Source organism: Polyodon spathula, unplaced genomic scaffold, assembly GCF_017654505.1.
Source record: "Polyodon spathula isolate WHYD16114869_AA unplaced genomic scaffold, ASM1765450v1 scaffolds_78, whole genome shotgun sequence".
Lineage (NCBI taxonomy): Eukaryota > Metazoa > Chordata > Actinopteri > Acipenseriformes > Polyodontidae > Polyodon > Polyodon spathula.
In genome coordinates, this window is record NW_024471572.1 from 1 (window position 1) to 25,000 (window position 25,000).

General features: G+C 45.1%; 3 protein-coding genes across 3 annotated transcripts; 2 read left to right on the forward strand and 1 right to left on the reverse strand.

Annotated features, from left to right (window-relative positions):
• The first annotated feature begins 1,265 nt into the window (after window positions 1–1,265).
• LOC121308019 (protein Spindly-like) lies at window positions 1,266–5,559 on the forward strand. Its single transcript, XM_041240319.1, has 5 exons — window positions 1,266–1,429; window positions 1,708–1,808; window positions 2,022–2,209; window positions 2,593–2,818; window positions 5,078–5,559. Exons 1-5 carry the CDS (start codon window positions 1,361–1,363, stop codon window positions 5,226–5,228), a joined length of 735 nt encoding a protein of 244 aa, XP_041096253.1. The 5' UTR covers window positions 1,266–1,360; the 3' UTR covers window positions 5,229–5,559.
• Window positions 5,560–6,939: 1,380 nt separating this feature from the next.
• sil1 (SIL1 nucleotide exchange factor) lies at window positions 6,940–12,633 on the forward strand. Its single transcript, XM_041240321.1, has 10 exons — window positions 6,940–7,256; window positions 7,823–7,913; window positions 8,267–8,393; window positions 8,751–8,850; window positions 9,102–9,207; window positions 9,422–9,613; window positions 9,879–10,000; window positions 10,471–10,567; window positions 10,912–11,076; window positions 11,466–12,633. The coding sequence occupies exons 2-10, from the start codon at window positions 7,824–7,826 to the stop codon at window positions 11,826–11,828; spliced, it is 1,362 nt and encodes a 453-aa protein (XP_041096255.1). The 5' UTR covers window positions 6,940–7,256; window position 7,823; the 3' UTR covers window positions 11,829–12,633.
• Window positions 12,634–12,887: 254 nt separating this feature from the next.
• LOC121308021 (trypsin inhibitor ClTI-1-like) lies at window positions 12,888–16,568 on the reverse strand. The gene is made up of 4 exons (XM_041240322.1): window positions 16,372–16,568; window positions 13,994–14,034; window positions 13,577–13,686; window positions 12,888–13,023 (listed from the first exon to the last, which is right to left on the reverse strand). The coding sequence occupies exons 1-4, from the start codon at window positions 16,418–16,420 to the stop codon at window positions 12,972–12,974; spliced, it is 252 nt and encodes an 83-aa protein (XP_041096256.1). The 5' UTR covers window positions 16,421–16,568; the 3' UTR covers window positions 12,888–12,971.
• Between the last annotated feature and the right edge of the window lie 8,432 nt (window positions 16,569–25,000).

Genomic DNA, 25,000 nt, shown 5'->3' on the forward strand with positions numbered 1-25,000 from the left:
TTTTGAATTTGCTGTTCAGTATTAAATAATCATCCTGACCCTTTTTAAATCCCAGTTGAACTCTGACCCCATACCTTTTTGCCTCCTTTTGAATTCTATCAAGCTCAGGTACTTTCAACTCATTCAACGCAAGGAGAGCAGCAAGGAGAGAGTATTAGTGGAACGATCTTTAGCGTGCTTTCAACCTCTGGATCCTCGTTCAAGAGTCGTTATTAGGCGATTTGAATAACACATTTTATATACAAACGCCTGCTCTTGTTTAAATGCAAAGAACACTTGGGTTTTCACAAAAAAAAAACCTGTTAGATTTCATTGTAATAGTATCTCCATATTGTTGCTGTGCAACAATGTTTAACCAATGAACCTGAATATATATATAGATATATATATAATGATATATGCACATAATAATTCATAATATATATATATATATCTTTTTTTATGGCAATGCATTCCTATTGTTTGTAATATGTGATGGCAGTAACAGAGAGAAATTGGACAAATTGAAGAGTTTGGATTGCATTAACTGAGCAGTGCCCCCACACCTGTAGTTTTGATCCAAGAAGACATGCTGCATGGACTATGCTGGCCATATGTTATACTTCTCAAAATGGACTGCACTGTAGCATTGAATATTATTTTAAGCATAATGCTGTATAATTCTGATTTATTAAAGGTACAGATTTGTTTAGAGTGTGTGTATTGACAGATGTAACTTATTTCTGTCCCTTTCACATGTATAAGATGTAAATCTCAATGAATTTTATTAAAAATCAAGTTTTAAAACAATAAATGAGAACCTTTAAACACAAATGTCTGTCTTCTGGTCATCTGATTTCATGCAGTATATAAAATAAACTTTCTAGTCCTGAGGTGTTTATTTACTTTCATTGCCATAAATATATAAAAACACAGTAATGTAAGTTTGTGTTGCAATATAAAGAAAATAAAGAGGACTGCATTTTCTTTGGCTAGCCTGCCAACACATCTAATATATCTTAAAATAAATTGCTATTTCACAACATAACAAAGTTTTAAAATGTAATCTGTGTTCTTTATTCAAAGTTTTATATCCACACAAAGTTGGTATTTTAAAGGGTGCAGCTAAATATGAGAAGCAGGAATTCTGGTCCAGATTTATTCTTGTACAGGGATGAAAAGCTAGATTAAGTGTCACCTTTGGCTTTGGGTTTATCTGTACTGAAATGTGAGAGAGTTGCTTCCCAAAGGTCTGTGTTGGATTCCAGCGATGTTCATTCCAGGTTAACATGTCTCCCTGCTCTTGCAGATCCAGATCGCCACCCTGCTGCAGCTGAAGGGTGGCCAGGCTGACCCAGAGCAGCTGGAGCGGCTGCAGGCTATGCTGAGACAGAAGAATAATGAGATTGAGGCCCTGTTGATTAAACTGCGGCAACTGGAGAAGCTGGAGGTGAGCGCCCCCTGTCTCCAGCAACACAAACTGCACTGTGTTTTATTGGGGGTTTTTTGTCTGTCAAATCGCAAACAAAAAGCAGATCTCTCCTGAAAATTAGCATTGTGTGTTCCCATAGTTTTACTATGCTTTTATCATAGTTTACCGGTGATTGCCATATTTAAAAATGCTTTACTGTACCTTACAATGTGATGCCTTCACTATGCTTTTACACTTTGCAGTAATTAAGAGAAGGGTAATTGTTGTGTGTGTTTTTTTTTTTTTTTTTTATACAGATGACCCACAAGGCTGAGCTGAGCTGTGCTTCAGCAGGAGAGCAAGTTTATGATGTGACCTACTACACAGATCTGCTCAAAATGCAGCTTGCTGCTGCCAAGTGAGCCTTTTATTTACATTTTTTCAATGAGAGCTATTCATTTCACTACTCCAAAGCAGCATGAAATAAATAAATGTAGAACCAATTTAGAAAATTTGAACTGAACTGTAAAGTTCCTGTTTATATTACAACCTGCAGCTACTATTGTATTGTACTTTATTGAATTGAGGGATAAGAGGAGATGTACAAAGTTCAATGGTGTGTGATCTGCAGACAGGAGTCGGACCGGCTAGGTGATGAGCTGTCCCTCCAAAGGATGAAGGCTCTGGCGGAGAGTCAGAGGGTGCTGGAGGTGGAGAGGAAGCTTTTTGGCAGCGAGAGGGCTTTCAAGCTGTGCCAGGGAGAGAACATGAAACTGCGGGTCAGACTGGACGAGCTCAGGATGAAGTACGAGCCCGATGGTAAAGCAGCTCTGCCTCTACAGAAGTAATGCTATCTATGTACTGTTGCTGTCTCTGAAGAGCACTTCTCATGAGACGGGTCAGTAAATTGTTTTATTACAGTGAGGTGTAACTGGCAGCATGCAACTGAGTGTTTGTGAGCCAGGCACCAGTTAAGTAAAGCATCATGTATTTCCTTGTAATAAATTACCAGTCACTGATGCCACCTAGTGGTTAAGACACTTCCAACTAACAATTATATCTGAGCAAAACAAGACACAGGTTTGTAAATAAATGCACAGACTTCTAATAGGCCTCCTTTCTCAGAATTGAGAGTTTATAACCTCTTAAAAAACAAGTTACAGAACAGGTTTGCTCTTGTTGCTTCTTGTGTTTGGTTGCAGCGGTGAATAAGGATCGCGTTCAGAAGCGCAGGCATGAGAAGCTGCCCGTTGACATGGCTGCAGACGAGCCGATGGAGAAGGGGCCTGATAAACAGCCTGCTGTGAATGGGGAGGCGGGACAGGCAGAACCTAGCGCCACCCTGCTGCAGGAGGTGCCAGTGCCCGAGCCAGCCAACCAGGTGCCCCGCGAAACCAAGCGCGTACGCATCTCTGAGGAGCCCCCCAGGTCAGTGCCTTCCAGCCGACCCCTCTCTCTCCTCCATCGCTGCATGAACTACACCCTCTGTTTCTTCTTTCTCTTCCTGGGCTTCGTGCGCACACTCCTGCCTCGCATCGGCCTGCCACGGCGCTCTCTGCCTTTCAGAAAAGCCATCAGCAGGAAGGACTCTCGCTAGCCCCTGGAACATTATCTCTGTGTAAAGAACACCAGAGGGGCTGGGGAAAGGGGATAGAGATTTATATATACAGTATATTTCTCTCTAGACGTGCGTTTTAAAGTGGTTGTAGCTATGTTAACTATTTCATGCATCGTACCTGCTGTGCTCGCTCTCATTCACTATAGATGTGTTGATTTAAAGAAATCTGTTTGCTAGCCCTTCAAGGCACCACTTCCTTCGTTCAGTGAATTTGCCCCCATCCCTTCAGTGCTGCCTTTCCTGTCTAACTAACCAGCTGCTTCCCCTGTTGACTGACAAGCTTTGCAGCTAGTAACACGCTTTGATCCCAAAGACACTTGAGGTGGCAGGTCAGAGGGAAGTTAAGCAGTAAGGCAGGGAAGCAGAGAGCTGTCTATTCTAGTGGTGTAGCAGGTATGATGTTTCACAATGGAACCCCAGCACGCGTTCACTCTACATGCGTTTCTTTCACAAGTGCACATGAGACCTGTCTGAAATGGAGGTGCACATTGGGGGAAGCTGTATGGAATTATTTTGCAGCTACAATCACTTTGACCTGAATTGTAATAAAATATGACCTTGGTATCATGAAGCTGACACTAATATATTGAATACAAAACGGTCACGCAGTACCACTGGTTTGTGTATTGTTAGTAATACATGTGCAGGTTATTCTACACAGTCGTGTGTGTACATCACAGGGCTGTACTGCACTAAATAAGATTCACTGTTCATACAGCAGTCCAGGTGTTTTTTAAAGCTTTTTGTTACACTGAACAAGAAATCTGTTCTTAAAACTGCTTGCTTGTGCACAGCCTCTTATGGGTGTGAACTACAACAATCGGAGATCCTGTTTCCTTTTTGTTTTTGTAAATGACAATCTCTTCTCAGGTGTCCTGCAGCACACAGGACAGCAATGGCTGCTTTTCAGAGAGCATTACACAGGTCTAATGATCTGATGTCGCTGCCTTGGAAACTCGGTGGAAAGGTTAAGTGTTGCCGTCTTTTTTTTGGAGAGAAAGTAAAATATATGCATGTACTGGAGGGGGAGGGGGGAGCCTGCACCAGTTCAGCCACTGGTGATCCGTTGGTGTTGTGAAAGGGCTGAATTGGGAAATTACGTAATGATGGACAAGGAATAGGAGCACAAATGTGCATCTACATGTCACTGCAGCAGGATGGAAATCAAGGCTGTGTGAGTGTGGAGGACGTGTACTAGAGATGGTGAGAGGTAGTGTGTGAGACTGAGTGAGGGGGTCGGGCACCATAGAGAATTGTGCTGAAGGATAGCAGAGAGAGAAGCTGACAATGGAGTGAGACTGGAGTCTCCAATCAGATTGGAAAGAGAAGGGAGTAAAACGCTCCCTCGACATTTCACCATCCTGTATAAAACTCTACATTTCCCTGTAAAAGCGTCCTTCGCTAATTCACTAGCACAAAGGGGCGTGTATATATAGGAGGCATTCAGAACTGAATCACATTATTCATAATGGGTATCTGCTTCTAAGTTTTAATGCTTAGGTGGTTCTGTGGCACCAGGGGGTCAGTTGATTTGCCCGTGGGCACACACAGCAGGTCACCAGTCAGTGTTGCGTCACCTCCAGATAGCACACTGCACTTGGCCAGCGCAAAGCCGTTCTTCACTGTCTTTTGTACACGCTGTCTTTCCTGTTCTTCTTGCACTCTGTAGTAATGTTCTGTCTATGGACCATTGTGACTATTGCATGTTGCTCTTTAATTTGTGGTTTTAGTTGGGATCAGGTTTCACTGCACTAGCTGTTTGAATAATAATACTGTGTTGCTATGTTATGCTGGCTTTCATTTCTGTAATCTTTCCTTTTTTGGTTTTATTGTTTCTTGTTCATTGATATTTTTATTAAATGTTTGTGTGGAAAAGATTTTACTACTTATTTAATATATTAAAATAGATGTTAGATTGTATTCGGGTAATTTGCAGCCAATGTTTTACTTTGTGTGTGTGTATAGACACTAGAACATGCCATTCTCAAAAGTGCTGACCGAACACAAGGTGTTTCACTGTTGTGGCCGGCTCTGTAAAGCTCAATCTGGATTGGGTGGTTTGCCTGTAGGTCTGTGCCAGTGGATGTTAAAATCAAGAAGGAGGAGAAGGAGGAGGTTGAGATAGGAGCCCAGAACAGCAGGGCAGAGAGGAAGAGCAGGCACCCCATCATCTACGTATCATCAAAACCCACCTCTGAGAACCAGTGTGCCCAGCAATAGGGAGTCCGTCTCTGCTTGTACTGTAGTTCTGGGTGGGACCAGGTCATCAGGCCCTGTGCAGCTGCTGAGGGTCCGTTAGCACTGTGTGCTTTCAGAGAAACTGTTGCTGCCTTAAACTAGTTTCTTGAACTAAGCGTGAGATTCTGGCACTGTAAATAGTGGTCTGGTTTAGGAGTCTTTTTATAATGATAAAAATTGTTTTTATTTATTTTTTTTTTTGGAGAGATGCAAGTACTAGACCCATATACTCTCTGATGTAGATGTTTTGTTTTAACTGTTCTTGTGTACTTGTTTACTTCTGTATTCATTTAATAAAATTATTACTAAGGAATGTGTCCACTTTTTTCATCGTGTGTGCTTGCTTTGATGCTGTATAGCAGATTGTACCAAACAATCTCCTGTTGTTTTATTGATGTGGGCCAATCTGCACTGGGACCACAATATTTGAGTAGTTGCAAAAAGCATCATACTGATTGGAAAAGACATGACAAAAAGGGAGCAAAAATTGAACTGAAAGGGGGGGCTTTACCAGTGTTTGATGTTACTATGAGAAGTTTAAAAGGTACAGGACTGTTCTCATGACACAGGACATGCATCCCTGCCACGGCTGGAAATCCAATCAGATGAAAAATGTCATGACCATGAGAAAAAATATAAAAACTTCCTTTGTAATTTCGGTGTAGCCCAATAGCATAGAGCAGGGGTGTCCAACCATGGTCCTGGAGGGCTGGTGTCCTCCTGGTTTTTGTTTTAACTGTACCCTAAATTAATTGGGCCAATTAAGCTTCTAATGAGCACTTAATTGGTCCAATTAAGTAATTTAGGGTAAAGTTGGAACAAAAACTAAGGGGGACACCAGCCCTCCAGGACCAGGATTGGACACCCCTGGTACAGAGCACCAGGGCAGCAGCTTGCGAGTATCCCAAACAGGTGCAGTAGATTGAAACGCGCCTATCATCACGCTTCTGGCGCAAATTTAAACAGGATCGCACGGGCCCTTGTTTCGCTGCGTTGCATCAGCTGAATTGCATTACTAACCCGAGTCAGGTCTTTCCCTATCTGAAGAGGGAGTCGGTGTCGTACCAAAGAAGTAGCCAACGATTGCGACCCTTTGCTCTTTTTCATTTCATGTAACTAAGCGTCGATGCAAAACATAACAGAACAATGTTCATTTCATCGGCGTTATTGTATTTTATCATTTCGGTCAAGGTGCAATAACCACAAGTTAAAATATAGAAGGTTCTCTTCAGAAAGAGAACTCATTTGTTACACATCATGAGTATTACAGTAATGTAAAAGTTATGCTATGGTAAAACAGTGTGTATGTGTGTGTGTGTGTATATATATATATATATATATATATATATATATATATATATATATATAGTGTTTGTTTCATTCTAAGATATGTATACGTTTTTATTAGCATCTTGATGGTGATCTTTTTTTTAAATAAAAGGAAATTCATTTTTTTATGAATGTCGTCTCTAAAAATAAAAACAATTTAAAATGAAATGCATTACAATGCCTGCATGTTGGAATTATCGTTTGTATTGGATTTCTGTCTCGGTTACGAAAAATATTCTATTATGACGTGTAGAGGCAAAGGACAGGAAGAAGCCGATGAACCAGTTACATGACTTTCTGGAAAAAAGGGTGGGGCCCCTTTACACGATCCCAGCACGCATTGGTCCACATCATCTCAAAGACGTAAGGGGAGGAGCCAGGAGTTGCGTGTTGTGTTACTCATTTTTGCTGTGTTACCGGGTATAAATGCCATAGCCGTTATTATTACAGTGGAAATTAATCTGATCAAGTTACGCTGAGTGAAATATACAGTTTTTTGTTTTGTTTTGGGTTTTTTTTGCAAGGGAAGACAAACAGAATCGTATCGTGTTCAGAAAGCAGAATTCCAGACTGTCGGAACTCTCATCTTTTTTGTGTCAGAAAATAGCAGCCTGTTTGACCGCCTTATTTGTGCTTGGAGAAGAGTCTGGTGCTGGCAACGTTACTCTGCTTTTAACCAAGGTAAAAAACCCCGCTGTAAAGCACATTGTTATAGTTGATAATGTGACTACAATCCTTTAATTTGTGAAAATGACAGTAAACAACATGGTTGCCCAGTTTATGAAATGCCGGCATGATGCTGCAGTGCATATAGCGAACGCACACGTGTTGCTATCGATACCGATCGAGCCAGCACACGTGTAAAACGCTGTCTCTTTTTAGTTATCGATTGTCTTCTTGTGTGATGAGTTCTTTGCATTGAATTGTACAGATTCAGAGACGATCTGATGTGCTGTGTGTGACCGCAGTGCTGCTGCTGTTGAAAATGCTGGATTACACAAGGCACTGCTTGGTTCACAGGTCACTATCATATTTCTATTACCGAACGATGATGAGTGTATAGACTTTTCATTGATGTATCGCAGTCTCTCACATCTGAACAATAGAATGCACAGTGTAATGTTTCTATCCATCCATTCCAGGTTTTACTACGAGCATGATTAGCCTCAGTGTGTATAGGTGACACACTCAATGGGGCTCTTATTTCCACCCCTGCTGTCAATGTGTGCTGTCTGTGCTTGTTTCAGTATGACTGTGAAGAGACGCTGTCTGGAGAGGCTGCTGCTGGTCCTTTCTCTGCTGTGGTGTGTTCCACTCTGTCTGTCTGGGTCCAGTACAGTAAGTGTGGTGGTGTTTTTTTTATGTGTCGTATACTCATTTCGGGTGTAGGTCCAGGAATGGGAATAAGACTTGTATTGCACATCACTTTCACCCATCCCAGGTTTTACTGTGAGCTTGATTAGCCCCAGTGTATAGGTAACAAGCTCAGGCGTTCTTGTTAAACTCCTAGTGAAACTAGGACTGGATCAAACTGCAAAGCAATGGGAGTCTGATTTCCACCCCTGAGGTCAGTCTGATGAAATGAAAACAGTTCACAGATCTTTTAAGCCTGCATATAACTTTCTGAATTTGCTCAAACAGTTTATTTCCAGTGTACCTGTTGATCACAGCCCCACTCTCACCTCTCCCAGGCGCGGTCCGCCCTCATGGTGGTGGAGGGCAGTGAGCCGGATGGAGAGGCCCAGGTGAGCGATGATGAGGACCCCGAGGACCTTGAGGTGTTCCAGCCTACCAACCAGTGGCAGGAGCTCAGGCCAGGTACACTGCTGTGGCGTGTGGGCTTTGGAACGGACAGTTTTACTGTGTGCTTGATTAGCCCCAGTGTATAGGTAACAAGCTCAGGTGTGTCTTATCAAAACCAGGAAAGGATCAAACTGCTATGCAGTCAGTCTTATTTCCATCCCTGCTGTGTGTCTAAGACCAGATTGTCTGTTTAGCCCCATAAAGAGCTGGCTTTTGGCCGCTGTGCTCCCCCTTGTCCTGTCCAGCATCAGCATCTCTTTAAATTTAGACTCGCTCTGCCCTGCATGTCCTGAGCTGTGTGCTTTTTCACTTACGTGTTCGCAGGGCTCTAGCCCTGGCCGGCAGGCTGTTTAACTGTGCTGTGTTCCCCAGGCCAGGCTGTGCCGGCAGGATCTCACGTGCGCCTGGACCTCCAGACTGGGAAGAGGGAAGCCAAGCTGCAGGACAGCCCGGGCGAGGAGGCGGGGGGCAGGTATGGCTGCAAGAAGGCAGGGGCCACGCTGCTAGCTAGCAAGATGCCTTCCTGTTTAAAAAAACGATATGATCAGATTTAAAGTGGAGTAGAAATCCACTCAGCAAGTCTCTGTGGTTAAAGGTCAAGGTGTTATTTTATTTATGGAAGTGAATTCGATTTAGCAGATTGACCAGCATGGAGGAAAGGGTGTTTCTGAAGTGGCTTGAAGAACAGTTCAAACATAAAATGCTTCTCTGCTTTCATTGCAGGCAGGGCATGGTGAACACAGAGTCTCAGACTTTCACTGCTCAGGAGCTGAAGAAAGCGCTGAAACATTTTAAAGAAGCTGCTGTGGTGCCCACTGATGAGGAGAAGGTGAAGGGAGGGGTCATTGATTCCTGAGGCACACTGTTATTGGAACGAATAATGACTATACAGCAGCTGTGGCTGGATAGACTAAAGTCTTCTCACCCTCAAAACATTTGATTTGACATTCAAGACTGCCAGACTAGCAGGGCCTGTGTGAGTTTCAAGCCATGCATTTAACAGAGGGAGGAATGCACTAGTAGATGACTGTGTCTGTCTGCAGGAGGCAGCAGAGGCGCTGAGGGCTCAGTTCCGCCCCCTGGAGGAGCTCAAGAGAGACATGGAGGCGCTCGGTGTGATGATGGAGACAGACTTCCAGATCATGTCTCGCCTGCTACAGCAGTTCAACAGCTCTGCAGCCTCGCTGGAGGAGAGGGTCTCTGCACTGCGAGAGATGGAGTACCTCGTGCACCAGGTGAGCCTGTGCATCATTCCTTATTGAAATGCTCCATTCCTCTCTGCTTGGACTGATGAGGAGTTTAACAGGGCTTTCTTACCTGGAGGAATGTGATGCACCCGAGCCAGCTTGCTGTCCATGCCTGTTATTGAATCCGCACGACTAAAGGGCTTCTTTTCAAATTTTCATTCTAACTTCGGTTTCTTGCTCTGCCACTAGCTTTGAGCTTCTTTCCTGTTTTTTGTTCCTGTATAATTGACGGCTGCCTTGTGTCCGCTACCAGGTGGACACTGCCCAGGATTTCGTCACCATTGGGGGGCTGCAGCTGGTCATCGGCACCCTGAACAGCTCTGTGCCAGTGCTGCAGGAACATGCTGCCTTGGTGCTGGGCTCTGCACTCTCCAGGTACCACACACCTGCCCCCGCCAGGGTGACCCTCCATACACTGGTTCCATTGGGTGCTTTTGCATTCTGACCCTACAGACTGAGAGATGGAAATTAGTTTCTGTGCTGCTCATGTGTCCTTGTCCATGTGTCTCTCCTCTCCTCTCCTTTCTGCTCACACTATGCCCGTCTGTGTGTCTCCTCTTGCTCACGCTGTGCCCCTTTCTCTGTGTGTCTTCTCTCTGCTCATGCTGTGCCCCTGTCTCTGTGTGTCTTCTCTCTGCTCATGCTGTGCCCCTGTCTCTGTCTCATCTCTGCTTCATCTCTGCTCACGTTGTGCCCGTCTGTGTGTCTCTTCTCTGCTCATGCTGTGCCTGTCTCTGTCTCCTGTCTGCTCACGTTGTGCCCGTCTGTGTGCCTCCTCTCTGCTCACGCTGTGCCCCTCTCACTGTGTGTCTCCTCTCTCTCATGCTGTGCCTCTGTCTCTGCAGTAACCCCGTGGTTCAGGTGGAGTCAGTGGAGGGAGGAGCTCTTCAGAAGCTGTTGCTGCTGCTGGCCACCGAGCAGCCCCTGCCTGTCAAGAAGAAGGTAAACACAGCGCTGTAGCTCTGGCTTTACCGCTCTCATTAAATAATGGAGACTGAGCCCTGCAAGGAGGGCGAGCTGGTTGGGCTCAGTTATATAGGGTGCAGGTAGAACAGGAGGAAGAGTCAAGGGGAGCCATGATCAGCAGTGTTCATTAACATATACATATAAATAACTTGCATTTATAAACGACAGGTAGAGCTATCTCTCCATGTGCACCTGTTTCTGTTTGAATCGGATTACATAAAGCACCTGTATCATAACCCTAAACTCAACCTCACCTGCTGTGTGTGTTTGGCTCTGCTGTCTGTCCCTTTGTAACCTCACCTGCTGTGTGTGTGTTTCAGGCTCTGTTCGCCATGGCCTCCTTGCTGCGTCACTTCCCCTTCGCTCAGCAGCGCTTCCTGAAGCTGGGTGGTCTGCAGGTGCTGGAGGCGCTGTTCCTCTCTCCGGGGGGGGCGTCCCTGCGCGTGCGAGCTGTCACCCTGCTCTACGACATGATCGTCGAGAAGGTGGGTGTGCAAGGGGGGGTACTTCACAGTAATGATGGATAGGATGATAATGAACGAGGGAGGGGAATGCAGTGCTTGCAGAAGCCGATACTGTGATGTCACACTGCTACAAGCTGGCTATTGAAATACAGTAGATGCCGCTTATTAGCAACCTCTCGGTTCCCAGCAAAAGGTTATTAACCGAAGGTTGCTGTAAAGTGAAAAGCCACATTTTCAAGTGTACGTGTAGAAAAAATGACACGTACTATAGTTGCAGAAACAGCGCACTGAAATACACATTTTAGTTCATCACAGTGTTAAAAACAGTTTGTTACTCTGTCTATCCCTAACCCCCCACTCTAGGAGCCCTGCGTCTGACTCCCTGCCTCTCTGTCCCTCTCTTCCCCCAGGAGCTGATCCTGCAGCATGGTCTGGACCCAGTCCCCGATGCCTCATATGAGGCCCGGCTCCAGCAGTACTCCCAGGTGTCTGTGCTGCCCCAGCTTGCGGAGCGAGGCTGGTGCGGGCTGGTCCCAGAGCTGCTGGCTTCTCCGGAGCACGATGTGCGTGAGAAGGCTTTGCGCGCGCTACTAGCCATGATGCCGCCCTGCCAGGAGCTGTACCGGGGGGACCGTGCGCTCGCCGCAGCCCTCAGCCTCCTGCAGGAGCAGTACCAGGGGCTTGCGGAGAGCGAGCGCAGCTTTGGAGACGAGAACGGCTACTTTGGGGAGCTGCTGGGCCTGGTGGAGAGCATGCTGGGGAAGCTGCGGTGACACCCAGCCTCGCCACCAGGGGGTCTGGAGAACCTGCCTCCACTAAACCACGGCCCTTGTCTCATTGCGTCGCACCCCTACGGCTTTACAAACACAATGCAATAAATGTACTGTTGTGCACGCTTGCTGAAGTGGAGCTATGTTTATTGCAGGGTTTGCAGTGAGATGCTTTCTCCTCCCTTCCTCGTGTCATTCTGATATATTGGGGTTCACACATTTTCTTTATGGATCACCGGGGTGCAAGTGTTATTTTGAAGAATTTTTTTTTTAAAGTTTTGTCATGATAGAAGTAGTGAAAACCCCATGTAAATGTAAAACTTGTATGTCTTGCTGTTAATCCTGTGCAGCAGGGGTTAAAATAGGTTAGTATGAAGCAGCCAGTGATACAAACAGAAAGCGATTCTAGCAACCAGGACTGGAACACCAAAGTGAAACCAGCATGGAGACAGCTGGGTTTCATCAGACTGAAATATAAAAGATGCACAGCTGGGCCTGCCTGTGGATTTAATGGACACCCTCAATAGTATGAACTGTGCAGTGTGCCAACATACTGTTTCAAGGACTTACCTTTGTGTTGAAAACAGGAATTCATTTGCACAGCTGTGTGTAAGCTTCTGTAAGTAATAAAGTAATGTATGGATGTGTTTTTCATGTGGTCGTCGTGCACTCCTGCCTCGTGAGAGTAATGGCAGTGTAACTGATTGCATAGTGAAATGTTTTGAATCCTCAGCTGCTGATTTCTCCAGCTGCTTTGACTAGGTGTCGTCTTTGTGAAACACTGACTGTCTTGAACTGCGATGCAATGTTCTTTCATTGCCTTTAATCAATTTCTGTTCGGTTTTTGTAAAGTAGAAAACCATCCTGCCAATTTTACAAGAACCAGATGGCTAATTCAGGGTCTTATTAACAAGGCTGTTCTCCTTTTGAAAGCTGGGAAGTTGTGTACACACTGAGGTGCAGTAAGGCGGTCTCAGATTAGTGGAATCACGCTCTGAGTGTATGATAGAATTACCAGCTGCAGAGCCTGGCGGACAATGAGAGACAAGCAGACAGAGCAGGGAATGCTGAAACGTTTATTGTGTCCTCTCAGAAATGAGTGGACTGTTTTGATGAAGAGGCTGCGGGGCTCCTCGCAGTCCTGGATCATTCCAGGCACTCCCCGTAACCCCGGATCTGGATGTGCACGTTTTTCATCCTGCAATATGAAGACAGATCCGACGTGGTTAGAAAGCTACAAATGCCTTGTCTGGTGTTTTGATTCATGTTTGATACTTGCATTAAATCAAAAAGGAGTAAGAACACTGGAGAAATCTGGAACAGCTGCTGCTATTTCATTGTAATTGTGGGGGACAGATCACAGCTCAGCTTGGGTTAGACAGAGTGTTACAAACGGCTGGGATCGGGCAAGGGCTGTCATTGAAGTGTAAAAAAGGGTTCTTGTTCCCATATTCTCATTGCGTATCATTAACCTTGCCGGGCTGTGACATCATGCACCTTTCAGTCTAACAGGGTGATGTCCCCTTCTGTCACCTGGGCTAGCAAACCACAGAGAGGTGTGTTAGTGTTGCAGGGCTGCTGTTGAAATGGACAGATTGAGGTTAATTGCATCATAAAGGTGTTGAGGTTTCAAGGTGACCAGCTGCATGCTGCCCCCAGGATCCCATGCTCAGGGTTAAAGATTACACTGGCTGCAGCCTTGAAGCCCCTGCTTGTCTCGTTACATTGGGGTGGGGCGGGGCGTGTCCTACCTGTTTTCCATGCACAGTACGCACTCATTGGCGTAAGTCTGGCCATTGGCCCCGCACACCGGATTGTAGTCCCTGGGACACATAGCATCTGCGTACTGCGCACAGTTAGGCTGGAGGAGAGAGACAGGAGGCGCTGAAGTACAGACCACAGCCCTCTGAACAACAGGGCTGCAGAGCAGCTCTGCCCTCGCCATACTAACATTGTTACATTTTTAATAGCATATTCCATTTATAATAATGCAGGTCTATGATATATCAAGGAGCTGAGAAAGTGAGTTTGTGTGAGTTAACGGTGCTAATAGGATTTCCACAGTGTCATCCCAGGGCAAAAAGATACAAACATTCAATTAATTTGCTTTGTGTGCTGTCTGCATGTAGTGTGTATAAATCATTACTGTGCACAGAGAGAGGTCTCACCTCCTTTGGTTGGCCAGAAGGTTGTTCAGCCAAACTCAATTCTGTAAGAAACAATAAAAAAGAACATGAAAACAGAATTACTGTATGTCCAATAAATGGTATATCGGTTCTTGAGGAAGCAGCAGTAATCGACGACCCGTCAATTGAACTGATTTCTTGCTGAATAAGCCACCATGGAGTGAGAAGAGTGCCAGATCAGACATGGGCTGCTTTCTGGCATCTAGTGTTTTAATCAGACACTAACAGAACACCAGAGCTCCTCTACAATGAGGAAAACCAAGAAAAGTTACCAAGCCAGGAATCTAGCTGTGCTTACAAACACGACACAGACAGACAAAAATGACATTTAACTAGATTATTATAAACCAGGAATAAACATGCCTGACATTTAATGCCAGGGGTTTACACTGTAAGTGTTCTGAAGCTATAAATGTATTTTAATATTGTAACTTGTAATTTGTAATGTAGCCCATTGTGCACAACAAAGAACAAATCAGATACAAAGGCTGTTCATGATCTATCAGCTGTAGGGTTAGAAATGAGCTGCTCTCTAATTTCACTGCATTCTTGCTGTTTATTTGTCTGCAAGCTCGGTATTGAGTTGTGCTTTTATCTCTCTTCATTGAAGATCGAAGGCATTCTTTACTCCAGTTACAACGACACTGTAACTGTGACAGGCCTGTCCATTGAGACGCTGTGAATAAGAAGCTCCACTCCCTGTGACAGGCCTGTCCATTGAGACGCTGTGAATAAGAAGCTCCACTCCCTGTGACAGGCCTGTCCATTGAGACGCTGTGAATAAGAAGCTCCACTCCCTGTGACAGGCCTGTCCATTGAGACGCTGTGAATAAGAAGCTCCACTCCCTGTGACAGGCCTGTCCATTGAGACGCTGTGAATAAGAAGCTCCACTCCCTGCGACAGGCCTGTCCATTGAGACGCTGTGAATAAGAAGCTCCACTCCCTGTGACAGGCCTGTCCATTGAGACGCTGTGAATAAGAAGCTCCACTCCCTGTGACAGGCCTGTCCATTGAGACGCTGTGAATAAGAAGCTCCACTCCCTGTGACAGGCCTGTCCATTGAGACGCTGTGAATAAGAAGCTCCACTCCCTGTGACAGGCCTGTCCATTGAGACGCTGTGAATAAGAAGCTCCACTCCCTGTGACAGGCCTGTCCATTGAGACGCTGTGAATAAGAAGCTCCACTCCCTGTGACAGGCCTGTCCATTGAGACGCTGTGAATAAGAAGCTCCACTCCCTGTGACAGGCCTGTCCATTGAGACGCTGTGAATAAGAAGCTCCACTCCCTGTGACAGGCCTGTCCATTGAGACGCTGTGAATAAGAAGCTCCACTCCCTGCGACAGGCCTGTCCGTTGAGACGCTGTGAATAAGAAGCTCCACTCCCTGCGACAGGCCTGTCCGTTGAGACGCTGTGAATAAGAAGCTCCACTCGCCGTGTAAGAAGCTCCACTCCCTGTGACAGGCCTGAGACCTGCGACAGGCCTGTCCGTTGAGACGCTGTGAATAAGAAGCTCCACTCCCTGTGACAGGCCTGTCCGTTGAGACGCTGTGAATAAGAAGCTCTTCGCGTGCACTCTGCTGACAGGGTTAAAACAACCTGATCTCTGAATGCATGTCTTTTAAAACTCTTCCAGTATTGTGTGCAGCTCTGTTCACAGTACCCAGGCATTCGATACTGTATTGAGAGATCGGAGCGAGCCCGGTATTCTATTACCTGGGAGTCTCTGGATCCTGAGACTCACACATTATCGACTCCACCTAGGGATCCATGGGAACACCACTCTGCTAGTTTTAGAGCTCAGTGGAATGAATTGACATGTCTGCCCATTGAACTGAATGGGAAGGCAAGGGCTTAATTTTCAGATGCCAAGAGATTCATTACAACAGCAACGAAGACAACACCAAAATACAGCTCTGGTACTGGCAAGCACAAACAAGATACACACACAGCTTCACATACAGACAAACAAAAAAACACCATTCCAGAGATTCGGTTTGTTACGTTTCCTTCTGCCTCTGCGTGTAACAGACCCCTCTATATTAACCCCTGATTGTGCTGTGCATGTGCCCCTCGGATTATCTCTTTGGCTACAGATAATAGAAGCAGCACTGTCAATAATCAAACACAGGCGACAAACAACAAGTGCTGTTTGTTTTCAGTTTTGAAACCTTACTGTTTTCCTTTCTATCTTAATGAAAGAAAAATAAACCCAGTTCTGCCCAGACTGGAGCAGCTGCGCAGCCTAGAACCCTGGGAACAATGCAGACTTCTAGAACTGCTCAGGCACAGGTTAGTCATGTGACTGCTTACCGGTCCAGCATCTCGGTGTTAAAACCAGCAGAAAACAGCATGCTTACCAGAAAGGCAGAGCAGGGCCAGGGTGAGAAGAAGGCAAGTGGTCTTCATAGCTGCTCACGTAGCGAGTGATATGTGTGTGTGTGGACTCTATACCTGTGTTCCTGCGCAACTAACTTCCTCTCCCTCTCCCTCTTTCAACTTTCTGTTTGAGAGCTCAGTAGTGCCCTCTGGTGTAAGCAGCGAGTTGTGTTTTGTTTGCCAGTATCCCTGACCATGTCTGGGGCCCGTAAGGGCAATATTTTCAAATCTATAACTCCTGTTTTTTTTTTTTAACAATGCAAAACGTGTGTTATTTTTACAAACTATACGGAAGACTAAGTCTGGACAGCGCATCGAGGGCTAGGTAATCACATATCACATGACGATCTGCAAACTGACGTATAGTCAACCTCTACAGTGTAATGCGGTATCGTGACCACAAGGTGGCAGCACAGTGTTAGTAATAACGCTAACAGATTACATGTGCAGAAAGGCTTATCCATTACTTTTCTTCTTTATGATTTCAAATGATTTCTAGCAAGACTAGGGCTGGGGATTATCGTCTCCTCTTTAAAAATAGGTGAAATATTACAATGAGCAAGGCACCTCACGAGTAGAACGGTCTCCTGAAATGTTCTCCTCGTTCTAGGAAAGCAATAGAACTGGGGACGGGGAGTTTGTTGCCAGATGTGTGTGGAGAGAGAGAGAGAGAGAGAGAGAGAGAGAGAGAGAGAGAGAGAGAGAGAGAGAGAGAGAGAGAGAGAGAGAGAGAGAGAGAGAGAGAGAGAGAGAGAGAGAGAGCTTGTCTGAGACCGCTGTAATTAAAGGTCCAGGATCTCACTGTGACAGAAGATTCATAAGTAACCAGCAAGAGTTGTAAGGCACACATTTTGCCTGTGTAAACACATTCGGATTTCATCATGTCGACGGTGCATGTCTTAGTGCAGCATGCAGAGGACATGCAGCCGTTATGTGCAGTGCTGAATACGCGGGAAAGGTTCTGGTGCTGAGTGTTTCCAGCGCTAGAAAGCTTGTAGTATTCCCTGCAGGAGGGGCTCGGCGTTAGAACACCTCAAATATGGGTCACGTTGGTGTGATGTGTGCGAAAGCTTGAAGAACCTCATTCTTACAAAAGACACAACCCTGATTAAATATGCGCTGGAGGATCTCGCTTCGATGCTACCTTTGCATTAACGCCAGGGCGTTCAAAAAGTTTGAGTGCGTGTGCCCGCCTCACGGTCGTGCGCTTTTGGCTCGGAGCGCGTCCCCGCTGCCAGGCTGTTTCCCAGCCTGGCGCTGACGTCACGGCCCCGCCCCCCCGCCGGGCTGTTTCCCAGCCTGGCGCTGACGTCACGGCCCCGCCCCCCGCAGCTGCTCGCTCCCCCAGAGTGCCTCGCGCTGTGAAGAAACCGCTGAGCCTCGAGCCTGCCAAAGAGGAGCGACAAAATGGCGGAGTGAGCAGCACAGCCGAGCAAAAAAAAAAAAAAAAAAAAAAAAAAAAAAGAGAAAAAGAAAGACACCCAGCCACGAATAAACAGCACCGGCCGCACCAGGAGAGAGGGGAGCAAGCAGTGTCGCCACGACATCGCACACGGCGACAATAAACCAGCTGGATTGGTAGAGAAGGGAGGTCGAAAGTATAGAGGAGGAAACACCGTGTGGCTTAACCCCCTTTCCCAGAAAAAAAGCAAGACACTCGCCGAGAGACCCATGACTTCAGAATTCACCGCCTGGGTCTGATCTCTAGCGGGTAAAGGAAGCGGCTCGCTGGCTAGTCGTGTTTCCTCTCAGGTTCGTGGTCGCTGGCGGCTGTGCCGGGGCTCTAGCGCTGGAAAGGGCGGCGGTTTGATCGCAGAATAGCATCTCTTTTTTCAGCTCGGGAGTTGCCGGCGATTCGGGGGACATGGCTAGCAGCAGCGGCTCCAAAGCCGAGTTCATCGTCGGTGGGAAGTATAAACTCGTCCGCAAAATCGGATCCGGATCTTTTGGGGACATTTACCTGGCCATCAATATCACAAATGGGGAGGTAAAAAAAAAATCAAAAAACCCACGACCCATTCGTTTTAAAAAAGTAGACCGTGTCATGGCTGAGCTTTTACAGAAGGCTGCACAGAAACGATGACGGATACCGTTTTCTGGTGTGCTTCGTCCTTGTTTAGCTTGCTTTTTGCTATCGCTTATTACTCTGTAATTACACAGCGCAGCTTTCTGGGGTGTTTGAGTATATGGAAGTGCAGTAGTTTGATGTGTCGTGGCTAGTTATGTGAATTAAATGTGTGACTGTGAAAAAGGAAAAGGTGGGTCAGCATTTGTATTTTTGTTTAAACTTTTATTACGAGACCTGTCGTGTAGTTTACATTCCCCACAGTTTACTTTTTTTAATATATTATATTTGGAATATTTCTTTGTGTGTTTTTTTTTTAGATGGCTTATAAAACTGGCTCACAAAAATACTGTGCGTTGTGTATTTTCAGGAAGTTGCGGTGAAACTGGAATCCCAAAAAGCCAGGCATCCCCAATTACTGTATGAAAGCAAACTGTACAAAATACTGCAGGGCGGAGTCGGAATTCCTCACATTCGGTAAGAAGCCTTTAAATTAGTCCTGGTTCTTTCATGGGACTTTGTACAGCACAATGGCACATGACCATTGTAACGCCAGTCAGCTCTGAAGAAACGCAGCTAACAGTGAAACACGAACATTCATCAACTATAATGTCCCCTGGTTTGTATTCGACTGGGATATCTTTCAAGCTGTATATTGTTTGAGGGGTGATGCATGTAGAAAAACAGACTCCTTTTTAGGTCGAATATTCCTCTTTAAGTTTGATAGCGACTTTTTCTAAATGGCTGACGCATTGTATAGTTCCGAGGAGCCCTAAAAGCTGTCGCTATTGCAGATGATTTGCTGTGTGTGTGTATATATATATATAGATAGATAGATAGATGTACAGTTGCGTGTCTGTGTTCTTCTCTCGTACTCTGGGGTAAGGATTGGTGCGAGGTGGAAATGGCCGCTCTTTTGTTGTGCTTTGTTTCAACATGTCTGCCTCCTCTCTGTGTTAGAAAATGGCGGATGGATGTCAAGTGAAAACAAGTTTGCGAGGCCCGCTGGGGCTTTGTTCTGCGGGGAGATCAGAGCGCCCTGCCAGCCCGTATGCCCTCATAATAATAAAAAACACAACGTGGGGGTGATATGGAATATATATATAATGTGTGTGTGTGTTGTCATGGTCTAAACAACAATAAACCAGCAATGAGAAATAACTATTGGTGTGCTTTTGAACTGTTAGAGATGTAAAAGAGTTCAGACCTTCCAAAATAAGTAAAATAACACCAGTTTGAATTCGTGATATACATACATACATACATACATACATACATACATAATGTGTATGTGCGTACTGTAAGAGTCAACAGTGGTAGCCTAATTTAAATTCCACATGCAAGTTTCTTCTTGAATGCATGGGTAGAGTAACTATCCTGTGTCAGCAACATTTCTTGTGTAATGTGTGTGTACATACACATATAGATAGATATATAAATAAATATCAGATAAATAAATTGTGTGTATGTATAGATATATATATATATATATATATATATATATATATATATATATATATATATATATATAATATAAAATGTGTATGTATGCTACATACACACATGTACTGTTTAGGTCCCAGAATGAGCTGGGATCCATGCTGTACTTATCGGGGTTCCATTTTGCTATCATCTGGTAACTTTCCCAGCAGCTCATTAGTTAACGTGGCAGATACAAGCCTGACCTGAAGCCCCAGGCTGTTCATTCCACTGCTTTAATGCTCGTTTGCTGTGGTGGAGCAGCTCAAGAAATGCCCCATAATGCACTTTAGCAGATAATCAGAGGTCATTTTGCAGTTATGTTACAATGGGCCTGGCGAGACTCAGCAGAGGAGCCATCCAAAGAAGCTTTTTTATAGGCTGAGTTAGCAGGCCAGTGCAGACAGCCACAGCACACTTGTGTCACTGTGTTCACACACACACACACTGTTTTGGCACTTGTGGTGCATGGCTGAGAGCACAAGTTAAAGACAGACCCCTCTACTGAGGAGCACTTGGCTGCTGCTGATACTGCCGTGCTCACAAGGTTGTTTAGTTTGACATGGGAATCCTCCAAAGCTTCAGAAGCCTCTTCAGTTTTTCCTTTTGTGCTAAACTTGGTGTAATCATGAAGACTGTTACAGCTTTAAACTGCAGCTCTGATACCGGGCCTTTCATCAGGGATTGTTGGGGCTGTGTTGAAAATATAGAATATTTGAGGGTTGTGGGGGCAAAAATGAATAAACTTGAATGCATGTAGGAGTCCAAATAAATGTCATTGCTCGTCTGTCCTGGATTTATTTTATTTCCTTGCTAACAAATGATCTGTTGCTAAAGCCTAGTCAGTCAGCAGGTTTGAGTTCAGTGAGATGTTTCACTCAGGTGGCTTGAGTTGGATCCTGTAAGCCTTTCTGTAAGGAGGACATTGCTGTCGGTTTGTTACTGGCTTAATCGGTTCACAAGAGGACCTGGTAACCGAGTTTGAAGTCCGGGCGCTGCTTCTGCTAATCCACACTGCCGTGTTTATGACTGCTTGTTCCCTTGCTAAGCCGGCCTGTCTGAGCGAATACGCGCCACTGCCATCGCTAGAGCGCTCTTTATAGACAGGGTGCAGACAGATTAGACCATGCGAGCACCCTGTGATCAGTCCGTTTAATGGACAGCATTGACAGCCCAGGTCTTCCTGGTAAACTCATCTCTTAGAGTTGCTTGATGGATAGCAGATATCTGTGTGGATGCGGCTTCAGACTATTTTTAGTTTTTCCTCTTATTTTAGGCCATGAGATGTATTGTTGTCTCTCTCCCTGTAGATTCTGTAATTCAAGTGTCTTGTGGTAATGTCTTGGTGAATCAGGACTTTATAAGTGGTAAGAATCTGTGTTCCCTGTAGATACAGTAATTGATGTGTCATGGTAAATTGCAGTACCATCTTAAGGGCTCTGGGCAACCATTTTGTCTGGACACATTTAAACAAGTCTCAATTGTTGAATGGCAAAAAAATCAAGACTCCCTCCCACTGCACAACGGTTTGTTTAAATGATTATTTGTAACAAAGATCAGGTCCGCTGGATCTCTGTTCACTTAGACAGTTTAATAGACTAGTTGGTTTACTTTATGTTAAAGGTGAACATCGCTTCTGTAGAGCATGTGAGGACTACTGTAATCAAGAGATTTTTAACCCTGCTTGGAAACATTTGTCATTCTCTGGCTTTGACGTAGATTAGTAAACATCGCAGTTTTTTTTTTTTTTTTTTTTAAATATTGCCCTCTAAGGGAGGGGACCATTCTATTTCCGAAAAACAAACAATTGTTGGATTGGCCAATATTTGACTACTGCCAGCCCAAAAAGATAAGGATAGACCCTCTCTCTACCATGAAAATATGGTCTGCAAGCAGACTGAAGAGGATGTTTGCAGGTCAGCTATGAAATGAAGCTGGAAGCTGCTCCTGTTTGCTTTTGAGGGTTGCTTGGATACAGACTGTGTTGCTTTGGTTTGCTGTGCTGTAGCTGGGGCTCTAGTTAAGTCAGGTATGCATCAGTAAGAGGCTAGGCAGGTGCAGCTGCTGCAATTTGTTGTATGAGAGAACCAGTCAGATTCCTACAGTTGCTGAAGGCTTCTTAATGGACAGACTGCTTATGGTGGCCTGTTCTGTGTGGAACAGCGAAAGGGGGCAGGCTGTTTGTGGGGTGTGTAATCCTCCCACTGGACTGTGTTGCTCAGCATGCAGCCCTTTCAGATTACAGCAGGGATGGAAGTAAGATCCTTGCTGGAGAACGTTTGAGCCGTTCAGGGTGTTGCTTTATGCTTGTGACCTGTACGGTTTGTGAGGAGCTCTGGTATGATTGACTAAGCTCAATCCAGTTAGACTATGCATTTGCCATTGCATGGCATATATCCCCTTCCTTAAAACCAGTCAGCAGCGGCTATAAACAACAAGCATTGCCCCTTCTGAAGATGATGCAAGAATGTGCAATGGAGATCCCGCAACACACAGTAACTTCTCATAAGGGGAATGGTTTCATTAAAAGGATGTGTTTTAGTTTGCATAGCTGTAGCTATTTTTTAAAAAGGCCTACTTTTTAAAAAATTCATCTTGCTTGTCATGTAAATGCCAGTATGGTTCTCTTTCAAATTTCATATCTGCTATGCAAAAGTGAAATGGTACAGTGAATGGGTAACAGGGCGTGCCTCTGTTTATTAGGCAATGTTCTGCATACAGTGAAAACCACTTAAAAGCATCACCCTTTGATTGAATCAGAAAGCTCATAGCGGGATCAAATTGCATTCTGAGAACAAACTGCCTTTTTAAAATGCAGGTAGCAATCTGATTGGATTGCCTGGTTTTTTACTGTGAATCTCGCCCATAGTTGTCTTTGCATACAGTTGGTTTCCTCCCTTTGTACCGCCTCATAAGATTTGTCCTTGTGGGCTGGTTTTTGAGTTTCCTGTTCCCAGCAGTGCTGCTCCATTCCCACAGACGTCTGTGAAGGCTGAGGAGGAAATGGGTGCAAACAGAGCACCGTGGATTCAGAAACCATGTTGCTGCTGCCTTAGATAATTGTACTAATCTAAAGAGTAAACACAACAGTCAGGCTTATTGATGGAGGGAATGGAGCGTAATTAGGAGACCCGTCTGTTTAGCAGTGTGCCAAGAGAGGGACATGTAGACCGGACCTCTCTAAACATTCAATCATCTTGTTTACTTAAGTCCTAAACTTATTTTGAGCATTGGAAAGCATACAGAACAGCACTAAGGTCACGAAATGGAGAGCCAATATGTATTCATGCCAAAAAGAAACAAAATGAGAAGATCGCGTATACTTCCTGTTCTTTTAAGGACAGTTAGCTGTGTTGTATTTGGTATCGCAGTACGCATCATGGAGGGAAGTATCACTATTTTATCAACAGAGTCATTCCTCTTTCACTTGAACCTGCTGGCCACCTGAAAAAATCCCCATTCAAACCAGTGCCTGGGGACTATTCCTCCCAGTGTCCAGAGAGACACAAACCATTCACCCAGGTGTGTTTATTTTAAAACTAGAGGTTTGGGGAACCCACTGTGAACACTCAAACAAGGTGGGCTGTGTGATACTGCTCCAGGTGTTAGTGTTGCATTGTATTAAAAGCATGAAGAAATCTATGGTAAATGAACAGAGCTAAACTCTTTCTTGAATGTGTGTTGAGATTCATTCTCCTAACAGAAGTCCTTGCCCAGTTAAATGCACACTACAAGGTATATGCAGTGCAGGCTGGTGGAAACACCATGACCTTGGTTTGGATAGGGAAGCTACCATTGAATCACTAGAAGGTTTTTGAATTTTTAGAAGGTCATGGGTTTGCTTCTAAAACACTTAGTTTGGCAGTCGAGACTTTGATTTGCCATGTTTATTTTTGCCTGTCCTGTGGCTGTGTAGGTCAAGTGTTGTAACCTTTACCCTGTTCACTTGCATTATTTCCAGAAGTGTCGTCTTCTGTATTATGGACCAAGTCATGAATATCAACTTTACCACTGCTTGAGACATACTGCAGTTTTGAATTGTCCTTTGCTGGGACGTGGCGGGGAGAATTGGGTGGAACTTGTTGAGCAAGTTGCCTGTGAATGATGCCAAGCCCCTCCCCTGCCTGCAGGCAGAACAAGGACGCAATGGCAGCGGATCTTTCCATTGAGCCCAGAAAAGCCGCTCTGCTTTTGTGCTACTTTTTTAAAGGTGCTTCCTCTTTCGGGCGCTATAAATGAACTTTTAACAGCGATTTTAAAAATAAAACCGGTAGAAGTGATTGGGCAGTGTTTGGGGGATTTGCTTTTCCTGTAATTGCAGCACATTACAGTTTATGGAAAACCCAGTGTGGTGTGTGAGCCAGTGCTGCAGAGGGTTTGTCAGCGCTGTCAATTTGCGAGGCTGTTTCAAGGGGAGTTGTCATGGAACCCCTAGTTTCTTCCATTGGGGTGTGACTCTTCCTCCTCAGTGTGTTTTTCTCTCTGTGTTCACTGGGAGGGGTTTGCATGAGCTCCACTCAAGCCCAAGACTGTAGTAAAACCTGTGTGGGCTTCTCATTCATTCAAGAAAGGAGAGAACCCCATGAGAAACTGGGAGACTCTGTGGTTGCTGCAGAGGGGCTGGGAGGCTGGATCTCTCGGCTACTGAGCTACACGACTGTGCAAGCCCAGTCGATAGTCAGTGATGCAGCTTGTGTGTTTTTAATTGCTTTCTTGTATTTCTTAACTGCTCCGATTCAAGGGTGGCCTGTTTTAAACATGTCCACGTCTCGCTTTATTTTGCACTGCTGACCTTGGTTACCTGCCACTAAATTCATTCTGTAAGGTGTTGCAGTACACCCCTTTTATAATTGACCCTGTTAAGCTGTGTAACTCATATCATGGGAGCTCTCATTTGCTCTTTTCCTTCCATTATCCTCCCACTGTGTGTGGGGACTGGGAGGGGGTTGTATTAGAACAGGCTTCCCTTTTTGGCTCCTGTTGCAGTAGAGAGATTAGTTGTAGTTTGTCCACAGCTGCCGTTGGGGGTTGTGAACTTTTGCTAGAAATGGTCAGTGTGGCTTTGT